This window comes from Corylus avellana, chromosome ca6, assembly GCF_901000735.1.
Source record: "Corylus avellana chromosome ca6, CavTom2PMs-1.0".
NCBI lineage: Eukaryota > Viridiplantae > Streptophyta > Magnoliopsida > Fagales > Betulaceae > Corylus > Corylus avellana.
The window spans coordinates 11544741-11556474 of record NC_081546.1 but is presented as its reverse complement, the minus strand read 5'-3'; the positions used below and the strand labels follow the sequence as shown (position 1 = coordinate 11556474).

Below are 11734 nucleotides of genomic sequence, written 5' to 3'. Positions count from 1 at the left end.
TTTTTTTTTCTTTTTTTTTTAAATATTTCTTATCAGTAATATTTTTGGACAGACAAACTTGGAGTTCAAGGGAAAAAAGTTAAGAAGGATGGGGATTTGGAGGTAAGCTTTTGTCATCTTATTTTTCATTATTATTGAAATTTGAAGAGGAACATGTAAAATGAAATTATTATAAGATAATTTTGTAAATAAAAAATTGTAGGTTTGGGCTGGTTCACTCAGTAATAAAAAGGTAGCAATAATCCTGTGGAACAGAGGTCCATCAAAGGCTACGGTTACTGCTCATTGGTCTGATATTGGCCTTAATCCAGCAACTGTTGTTACTGCTCGAGATTTATGGGCGGTAAGATATATATCCAATTCATATTATTATTTTCTAAAATTGCAAGAAGGTATTATATATATATATATATATATATATATGAGAAATGTTAGGATGAATAAGTTTTTCATATTTGGCCTATATTTTTCTATAAATTCAAGAGATCAACTATTAGATTTGTGGGATCTACTATTGACTTATGTAGGATTTACATAAGTCAACAAATCTAATGGTTCATTTGTAAGATGAGATTGACAAAATATGGAAAAAAATATTGACCCCTAATATCTCTCTTTCTCTCTCTCTCTCTCTCTCTCTCTATATATATACTATTTCCAAAAAAAAAAAAAAAAATCATATTTAGCTCCTTGGTATTTATATGATTTGAATTTCATCAATGAGTTTTCAATTTCAAGAATATAATCTTTAGGTTTTGCCCAAATTTAAAATAAGCTTTATCTGTCACTTTACTATCAAAGTTAATGATTTGTCATCTATCACATGTCTCATTTGACAAATCATGATGCAATGCTACTTTAATAAGTGCTAAGTCATTCATAAAATTATATATATATATATATATATATATATATAAACCCACAAAAAAAAAAAAAAAATCAACCTAACATGTAAAACTTAGAAAAACATAAAACAATAACAAAAGACTTTGGTTCCGATGATGTGGCACTGCATTGGAGTGTTGAGATAGACATTAATGTGTCAAATGAGATACATGTGACATATGAGAAACTGTTAATTATGACTGTAAAGTTATAAAGGAATATATTTTAAATTTGGGCAAAATTTAAGAACTTTATTCTTGGAACTGAAAACCTAAATACTAAATCAAAATCAGATGAAAACCCAAAAATTAAATATGATTTTTTTCCTATATTATTCTCTAGTGTTATTTTCTAAGAGGTTAATTGTTTGAATTGTGCAGCATTCAACAAAATCATCAGTGAAGGGACAACTCTCTGCCAATCTAGAGTCCCATGCTTGTAAAATGTATGTTCTAACTCCCCACTAAAGATATTATTACCCAACGAAGATGCTGGAATACAAGAGAAGAGAAGAAGGCTTCATATTTATACATGTACTTGTACTGATTTAAGTGTTAATTAGTTTAAAAGGATTACTGTATAAGTTATCTAATTCAAGTCATAAACAGAATGAAATTTGTGAATTGTCAAAGTTTTCATGCATGATATTAGAATATATATCCATATTAAGTTGGTTAATTTTCTTTTAAGAATACTTTTCATGCTAGCCGCGGGGAACATCGACAATTTTTGGTAGTTTTGGGAGATATTGTCGCAATTGAAAATTTGGGAGGTACATTGCCAGTTGGGTGGTAGTTTGAGGGAGGTGTGTGGACTTTTCCCTTTTCTTTTTGTTGTGTTAAGTGATTTTGACTCTTTAGGGTGCGTTTGACATTGCGATTTCATATATAAAAAGTGCGATTTTAAACCAAATCGCAAAAAATTGGTTGTTTGGGATTGCGTTTTTAAAAAATTGAGAAGTAAGGAGGAGTGTTTTTTTTGAAAATGTACAATTTTAAAGGCTACACTGCGATTTTGCCTAACACTTAACTGCGTTTTTAAAAATCACGTTTTCAAATCATACATTTTAAAATCACTATTTTAAAATCACACTTTTTGAAATCGCAATCCCAAACGGATCCTTACAAACTTTACAAAAGATCACTTCAGTTTCAATTCATATCATAAGTGGTACTTCGTTTGAGGGTAAAAACGGAGATGGTTCATCCGTCAATCTTCCATCCATAAAAGTAACGATAACCATATGTCTCAATAAAAATTAGGATTAAATGCCTGATTAGTATCTATGATAAGAGCCAAAATCAAATAGCTACCTCACTTTCAAAAAAAATCACAGGTGGTATTTGTCATCGATTGAAAGACCAAGATACACCTTCCATCTAGATTCCATCCATTTTTTAACGGAGATTCACGTCAACGGGCTTAAATACGTGATGCATGTCCTAGATGAGTTTTAAATATTACTTAAAGAAATAAAAAATAAAATTTAAAAAAGTGTGGACCATGTTCTCTCCCACATCTCTTTCTTTAGTTATAGCAAAGCTTAGTTTGTTATCACATTTTTTTTGTTTTTTTTGCATTCTCTCTAATACATGGTTGAAAAATGCTAGATACTATAATCCACCAAGTAATTTTTTCTTTTTCTTTTTTTCACTTGGTCTTGTTTACATGGCACATTTCAGAATATTAAGATTGCACTTAAACCATATAATTAACATATTCTTTCATGGTAATCATTACAATAAATTTTCAGGATAATGCTGTTCATTTACCCATTTTGGATGTAAAGAAGTCAAAACATGCTTGCTATAAGAGAAAGAAGAGCATTTTTCAAGCTTAGCAGTATATTCATCTTTCATATCAAAAAAAAAAAAAAAAAAAATTTCTTACGGTAAAGCTAATAATTCCCCCTACCTAAAACTAATCTATTATATCCCTATTTTATTGTGCAATGTAAACTTGAGGAAGAATCACACAGATGACTTTCTATATTCAAGGGGATCCTGAAATATTGATTGCTTGTGAATGAACCCCAAGTAAGATCACCATCAAAGCAACAGAGAGACCTGATTAAGATCACATCCCTCCATTGAACAATGGTATTTGCTGCCAATTCCATATGTTACAAAGGCAGCTGTCTCTCCTTGGTTCTTGCTGTTTCACGGTCCTCGCATCTTCTCAACAATGTTCCTACCCTTCTCTTCAATGTGGCGCCTCTTTTCTTCAATTTTCTCACCCACCTTCTTACTAAAATCAAGCATTCTTGCTCTTCTCCCCCCAACTCTCTTCGGCCTCAAATCATCGTCTTCAGTGGTACTGTCCTGTTTTTCATATTGAATCATAGACCTAGATGATGATGATGATTGACTCTCTGGGATTTCCTCCGCCTGCTTGCAAGTTTCTTGTGGTTCATCATTCCTTAACAAAGAAGGGGTTCTCGTTTCTTGCAAAGTTCCGCCGCTGATATGAACTGAATTTGTTGAGGCTGATAATACATCAGGAGATTCATTGATTGATACAGAATTCTCGGGCTTTGGATACTTGCTTTCTGGATCCCTGGAGGTTGCCTTACTAACTTCTGTCTTGGGCTTTGGATGCTTGCTTTCTGGATCCCTGGAGGTTTCCTTACTACTAACTTCTGTCTTGGTTTTTGCTTCAATAGGTTGGGAGGCGGTTACCTCATGCCCAGTGGTAGGATCATTATTTGCTTCTTGGTTAAGCCACATGAATGGAGCTGCCTTCTTCGGTACCCAGTCATCCTTTTCTGCCATCATCCAGGGGATGCATACATTTTCGCAGTTCGGAAGCACTAGAGTTTCCCGGATTGCTGCCTGCATGAGAGAAATAAAGTTCAGTTAAAGCATCCTAGCATTATTCATTCGTTAAGCAGAACTGACTGGGTTTTTGTCTTTCAATTGCAGAGATAGCAGAAATCCTATCCAACAATATGCTTACAATATATATATATATATATATATATATATATATAATCGAAATTCATTAAAACCCAAAAAGGGGCAGCTACATACATAGGAAGTATACAAGAGAATACCTACCCAAAAAAATAAAAAAGATGAAAAAGTCATGAAAACTAGAAATATGAAAACACTTATAGGCAGCCATCCATTGATATAGGGTATTGAAGAAGGCCTTTAACTCCACTATCGTCTTCTACAGTCTTCAAAGCTTCGATCATTTCTTTCTGTTCAGATACCCCACATCAAACAAGGCAGAATGATCTTCCAAACAGCTATGAGCACTACCAAATTGTCCTCTCCAAAAGAGATCTAACCTTGACAAGGCATGACCCACAATAATCCAAAAAAACCGGAGGTAGAGTTCCATAAGGCACTAGCTATCTTGCAATTGAGCAAAAGTTGTCAACGTGTTCCCTCACTCATCTTGCACATGAAGCACCAATCTACCACAATGATATGTTGTTTTTTTAAGTGATCCAAAGTGAGAATCTTACTTAAAGTGGCCGACCAAGCAAAGAAGACCATTCTCAAGAGAGCCTTACTCCTCCAAATGCTCTTCAAAGAAAGGAGTGCTTTCATGGGGGATTAAGACATTATAAAACATCCCTAACTTGGAAGGCCCAACAAAACTGGTCTTCATTGTCCCATCTAAATATGATCGAATCCAACTAATTGAAAAACGAAGTAAAGAATTTCATCTTCCAATTATGCACCACTCTTACAAAATTAACATTGTACTTAGGAGAGCTATTAGATAATTGAAGATAGTTTGCCACGGAAGCATCCCTAAAGCAGCAATGCTAATCTTAGAGCCGTCACCCACCTCAAATTTAGTATATCTCAAACACTTCTCTCAACCCCTACTAATCAATTTCTAGAGACCAAACTTGTACGACCCATTAACTTCATTAGAACACCACCCACTCCACGGGCTATCATATTTAAAGTCAACTACCAATGTTCACAAAGCCACACTCTCATAAGCGTAATGCCGCCGTAACTATTTCCCCAGAAGAGCTCGGTTGAACATAAGCAAATTTTGAACCCCCAAACCCCCCCAAGAAATCGAAAAACACACTTTGGACCAACTTACCAAGTGAAATTTGAACTTTACACCCATACATCCCCACAAGAAATCCCGTTTTAACTTCTCAATGCAATTGGAAATAGTAGTAGAAAGGAGGAACAAAGACATAAAGTGATTAGGCAAATCAGACAAGGTGCTCCTAATCAAGGTAATCCTACCCCCTTTAGACAAGTTAAAACGCTCCCAATCAACCAAATGATGCTCGATCTCCTCAATAATGTCACCCCAAATAGCTTTAGCCTTAAAAGAAGCACCCAACAGAAGACCTAGGTACTTCATTGGCAATGAGAAGACACCCACATCCCAAAATATGAGCCAGACCTTCTATATTATTGACATTGCCTGTAGGGACCAATTCATTCTTAGTCAAATTAATCTTCAAACCTAAGATAGCTTCAAAACATAAGAATAAGCATTGTAGATGAAGGAGGTGATTGGGGTCAACCCCGCAAAAAATCAAAGTGTCATTTACAAACAAAAGATGAGAGATATCAATCCCATTAACATTCCTATGCCCCATAGAAAACTGGTCAAATGGGTCAACCCATGGGTCAAGCAGGGTGACCTGTGATTGACCTGTTTATCAAGTGGGTCGACTTGTTTATGACCCGAACCTATTTATGCCAAACTCTGACCCTTTAATTTCGTTTCAAGTTTTCGGATCGTGTCAAAAATTGTCATCCCTAACCACAAGGCCCTAGATTTCTGTCTCCAATTCACTTCTTCAAGAAGAATATTTTTCTCCAATTCCTTAGACGTGTAGGTATGTATGAATGTGTTAACATACAAAAATACACAAAAGGAGCTAAAAAAAAAAAAACAAAAGGACAATAGTAAAGAGTAGTTTTAAAGGAATCTTTTCTTCTAAGAAAGTATCAAAACTTGACTAATTTCAAAACTATTCAACAAGGTTAAATGTTTAAACCAGAGGAATGCAAGGAGAAAGAAAATACAATAAGAACCATGCACATATACAACAACCTATCCTCCATGTGTCAACAAAAATGTTCGAGCAAAAAACTAAATATGTAATGTAATGCCTTCATCTATGAGTTTCTTTACAAGACCATCCATAGAAGTACTGGAAAGAAATCATTGAAGATGGATATTATTACTGTACTGAAGAAAAAGATGGGCTTTTACATGAAAAAAGAAAATTTCCATACCTTAAGTCGACTGACCAGGAATACAGCAATATGGCCATTAGTTATCCTGTGTTCCCCAACAGAAGACTCCAAGTTAAAGTCAATATCAGGCATGGATGTGAAAGCAAGCCATAGCTGATCAGAAGGAGGTGGCTTTATATGCAACCGCAATGTTCCTCGGAGGGATGTTACCCTTATGGTCAAAGAGAGAGGTACCTTTGGTGAAAAACAATCAGTTAGATGAAGAAAAATGAAATCTCTATTGAGGGGGTGCATGTGCACATGCCTGTGATATCTGGAAGAGGAAAAGGGGTTAGGGGGGTGGTGGGGTGGTGAGGAGGAGAGGCAGGATGAAATGCAAGTCAAGAAAAAACATGAGATAAATACCTGCAGACAAACTCATAGCCATCATTCTATATAAGTAAACATAGTTGTCATAATCACAACCAACAAAAAAAATTGCCTTCCCACCCAAATCTACAAAAACTTGGTTATCATTTTCAGAATGTTTGAGGTCTTCATAAATACTACTTAATGATGGTGAGATAATCTCTTAGTACCACTAGAGATAGAACAATATTCAGAAGGCAAGAAAATATTCAAATCATTCAATTTTAAACCTGGATGGTTTACTATATATACAATATTTCTGCTAGCGACCATCTCATATATAAAGCATGAACTCGAGTAACATAACCTCATACGATCATGAGCCAGGTTATGTCAGATAAGATATCAAACTGGGAAATAGGGAAAGGGAACCACTTTTACCAGATAACAGTCTACCCAAAAGATTCATCTAAATGAAGGGGAAGCCTATATACAACCACAAAAACAATCTATAGAAGACATACAAGTAAATGTGGAAGTTGAAGTACCTGAAAATACAGAAAGATGTCTACAAACCTGTGAAACCTTTCTGGAAATGGAATTCAGAATAGACTTCCACCTAGAACCATATGATGTTGATGTTGGTACAGTGCTCTTTGAGCTTTTCAATCCATCTGCATTAAAAACTGATGAAATTGTAATTGGCATCATCTATCATAAAGATGTCTTGAACATCTCCAAATTTTTGATGAGAACTGCAAACTTATCATTTTTTGTGAGAAGTCGAAGTTGATGTTGTATAAACACTACATAAAGCCATCTATGGAAGCTTGAAATTTATCCCATGGTGTAAAAAGGTGGTTAGGGTATAGAGTACAAGTCTCAAACACTGCACAAAATAGGACAGATGCAACTCAGACGAAGGAGACGTCTGTCTACGTTTTGGTAAAATGCCAGATAAACAGCATAGCATACTCTTTCTTTTTCTTAAGTACTTTTAACTGATACAAACTTAAAACATTAAAAACCATGCTGCAAACCTAGAGAACTTTAATGTAAAAACAAACAAGCTAGACTCTCACTTATAATCACGAACTCAATACAACACTAATATAATGATGCAACTAAGTTGGACAAATATACATCATAAAGCCAAATACTACCAGAGAGATGCAACTCATGGATTTGAATAATTACTCCATAAATGATGATTTATGAAACTCATATTAGTACCACTACTACAGTCTCTCCGGATTCCAAATTTAGGGAAGCATTATGTGCATTGAAGTCCCAAAATGGATTAAAAAATAAAAATAAAAAATAAAAATATGCAAGGAAAAAGCATAAAATAGTCCAATATTAACCAGTATTAGGATCACCTTCCTCCTTCTGCTCTGGCACATCAACTGTCCCTCCCACAGGACTCAACTGCTTTCCGTAGAACTCTAAACCTTCAAGAAGATCTGAGGTTGATACTGGATCTGAATTCACCATGCCTTTCTCGAAATCTAATTCACGAACTTCAAGTCTTGTTTCAATGTCTAAAAGCATGCCACCAGAATATTCAATGTCAACTTCTAGCGCCCATACCTCATTCATGTCCATTGGAAGAATCCTCATACCATGAATGTAAGGTGGGAGATTCCCAAGATCAATCCCAGTACAGATGACTTCACCTATGTAACTAGGGGTTCTCATACTGGACAGTGTCCTCTATCAGACCAAATAGCAGAAAACCACAAAACACATTAATGAATTGCTTCATCTTTTATTTTTTTGTTGAAAAGTACATTCTACGATATTACTGAAAACAAATTTCCCTATTTGCACCAACACAGTTATATCATCAAATCTCTAGCCTTTTTTTTTTAATTTTTTTTATCCATATCATCAAATCTCAAGCCTTTCCGCCCAATCATCGCACTTCCAAACTTGGAGGGTGCAGATCAGGCTCAATCCAGTGAGTCTAGTTAAATCCACCCTGGAGGCCTTGGTCCATGAATCTATGTCAAATTTGTACTTCAATTTTAGAAGAAAAAAGCCCCACATCTTTTATCTTTCTTTCTTTCTTTCTTTCCTTTTTTTATTTTTTTCTGGTGCCAAATATGTTAATAGTATCATTTTACAGAACTGATTTACAGAAGTTCTGAGGATTGAGAATAAGAAGGAACAATGGAGGAAAACCATATCTACCTTCTGCAAGACAAGCATACAAGTAGCCTGGTGCCCACAAAAATAAATAAATAAATAAAACGAGTCTTATACAGCAAAGGAATAGAACAAACCTGCACCCGTGATTGTACAGATCTTTTAATCTCTGCATTGCCTTTCATATCAAAAAAGAGCCGTGAAATTAACAAGTTCCAACAAAGTGTGCCATCATCGTTACCAAACTTATCATCAGAATCTACATCAGAGATGACAGAGATATGACTTTGGCTTCCACTATGAGAAAATGTTGATGATGATTGTTGAACCATATTTTCTTCACTCTTAGATCTCGTCACTGATAGAGTAGTCTTCCCCAAGCCAGTGGCTGCTGCTACTGTCTCTTGAAATGGGCGAACTCTCTCACTCGCCTTTCTCTCTACACGACCTGATAATGAAGTGAAGCTTGGCTTATTTTCTAGACCAACCCTAGCAGTCCTTTTTGCAAGTTTCTTCAAAAGTAAGAGAAACTTTGAGGAAGTTCCATCAGGCCTATTTGTCTGATCTACTGGCTCAGCACAGAACCCTACTGAAGGTTTCATAAACGAAGGATATCCTGCATTTAAGGTTGTCAAGTAACCATGAAATTCTTCATGGAGCTTGGAAAACCAATCAACTCTTTCCTTCTTCTCACATGAAGCTAGACGGAGGGCTTTACACCATGATTCCTTTTCCCAGGAAGTCTCAAGATAAATGTATAAAGTTTTACTTCCATTGTAAAGTACTGAGGTCTTGCTTTCCAATTTTATGGGAAACCTTTTGGCCCTGAAATATCAATGAAAAAATGAATAAGAACAAGGAGGATTTATATTTTTCCATAACATAAGCAAGATCTATGACAATTTACATCTTTAGCATAAAGCATGAAAAGCAGACAACAAAAATGAAGTTAAAGATGGTACAAGCAATTTCACACTCCATCCTCTTCTTGTAGACAGGAACCAATTAATTCGCACCAAAAAGCAATTGAGAGATTGACAATCATTTTCCATTATTAGATACTCTCAAAGTCAACAGGTACTAAGCCAAATTATACAATAGCACTCAACATAGGAGTCTGGCAAAGGCTACATTACCATTTTCTTGAAGATATGTTTGATGCTGAAACAGCTTCAATTATGCAGCCTTTAAGCTCAATAGCTGTGTGCGAACCGTCTAATTCAGTCAGAAAGAGTTTTTTATCCTTGATTTTTGCATGCTTTTTAACAGGGAAAACCTCCAAGAAATCCTTCTTTTTCTTTTGATCCTTTGGTACTTTGTCCAGCCAATTTTTCGGAATCTTTTCTGATTCTAGAAGCCATACTATCCCCTGACACAAAAACAATCCGGAAAACAGCTTCAAAAACATAACATACAAACAAAGGCTAAAAATAGTCATGCTTGATAAACAATTACTCTAAAAAATATGTCCCTATAGTTATATGGCCACTCCAGAAAACAGCTTCAAAAACATTACTAAAATGATTCTCAGAAATGCATGATACTGACAAATAATGGCCGATAATGAAATAGTATGAACCACAGTCCGTATATGAGCATATCAGTTTGCAATGTCACCAAGTATCAAAGATATGTCCTTGCAGTTACTTTCAAGTGATGTTGGAATTAGCATCATAAGGTTCCAAAGCAACCTATTCTCTTTCTTATTAGAAGAGGAACCTTAACCACTACTTTCAATTTAAAAAGCATATGGAAAATGAAGTTGCCAAAGTATAGTTTAGAGAGTAAAGGGTTTCTTTAAATCCTATTTATTTTCTTTTCTGTTCTTTTCTCGGCATCTAAGCATAGCATGACAAAAGGCTGACTATTTCCGACCAAGAAGGAAACTAACCCCAAATTACAATAATAAAATACTAAAATAAAAAAGAAAGAAAGAAATTGACTGTAGCAGCAGATACATGTAGATGCAAAAAAACATAGAAAACAAACACGTACCTTCTTGTTGCAAGCGAAATTGATGGATTCACGGGGATCAAGTTCCGGAAGAGGCTCTTGCGACTGTGAAGCTATCTGGGCTTCTTTCTTTTTGGTCTTCTGATCCAACCAATTTATGATGAAATACACCCCCACTGCCTCGGCGGCCAAAATCGTCAGGGCCCCAACAACGAACCCAATAAGAAGCAAAACCAACATCACCAAGAACATCACTTTTGATCAACTTCCGCTCGAACTCCCCAGCAAAGTCCCTCCTTGCGATGAAGCGGATCGATGAGATAAAGCAGCAAGAAGGGATAAAGAATTCCGGGTATCACGAGTTGGCAGCATTTATTCTCGGCAATGATTGGGGGGACAATGCTAGATTATTCCCAAAGAATCAGGTGCTGTTTTGGTTGGTAGTAGAAGTAGAAGAGAGTTTTCTTGTGTAAAGGGAAGAGAAGGGTGTGCAAGAAAACGCGTTGGGGGACTGTTGAATTCAAAGAATTCCGAAAAAGGAACCGCAATAGAAACCGTCGCTAATCGCTATTGTATTGGATCAGGCTGTGCGGAGAGTAATAAATATTCAAATCGGTTAAAAAAACAAACATGATGAGCGATGGGACACGATTCAGAGTTGCATGGTTTAAAGTATGCTAAGAAGCCAAGTCCAACTCTTAACTCTTAAGGTGCCGGGTTGACTACCCAAGATCCAACCCTCACACTACAATAGTCTACACTACATCAGCAAAAAAAAAAAAAAAAAAACCAAATCCAACTCGCACGCCCTCCCTAGGCCTCACAAATAAATATTATAGTAGTTAATAGTTGTAATATATTGTATAATACCACATATAAATATAGTTTTGTAGAAGAATTTTTTTTTTTTTTTTTTTAAGTAGTTTTGTAGTAGTTGATGATGCAATAAAACATACGGTTCGAGGGGGCCTGCAAAATGGGAGAAGATGTGCACGAAGGCTTGTTGGGTGCACCGGTGGAAATATTTCTGATGCTTAAGTGAATACTCTTTTTTACAGGAGAGAGTAGTGAGTGACCGAGTTCTCTAACGGTGAACGGGATGAGATAGTGTATATGCATAACTTGTTAGGCTTTAGTTTTTCTTACGTTCTTGGAATTCACTTCCTCTCCAAGATATTTTCCAACTGTCATGCAATGGTTGGACAATA

General features: G+C 35.7%; 2 protein-coding genes across 2 annotated transcripts in view; one reads left to right on the top strand and one right to left on the bottom strand.

Moving 5' to 3' along the window:
- LOC132185645 (alpha-galactosidase) overlaps positions 1-1552 on the top strand; it is a 32367-nt gene extending 30815 nt beyond the window's left edge. The window contains exons 13-15 of the mRNA XM_059599408.1: positions 53-102; positions 203-343; positions 1266-1552. Coding sequence (XP_059455391.1) covers positions 53-102; positions 203-343; positions 1266-1352 — 278 coding nt within the window. The 3' untranslated portion in view covers positions 1353-1552. The remainder of the gene's footprint in view (positions 1-52; positions 103-202; positions 344-1265) is intronic.
- LOC132185644 (uncharacterized) overlaps positions 1-11236 on the bottom strand; it is a gene marked incomplete in the record, with an annotated part of 27497 nt that extends 16261 nt beyond the window's left edge. Inside the window, 7 exon segments of the mRNA XM_059599406.1 lie at positions 3452-3716; positions 6117-6311; positions 7002-7099; positions 7805-8138; positions 8711-9398; positions 9710-9942; positions 10569-11236. Of these exon segments, the coding sequence (XP_059455389.1) occupies positions 3452-3716; positions 6117-6311; positions 7002-7099; positions 7805-8138; positions 8711-9398; positions 9710-9942; positions 10569-10778 (2023 nt within the window).
- Between the last annotated feature and the right edge of the window lie 498 nt (positions 11237-11734).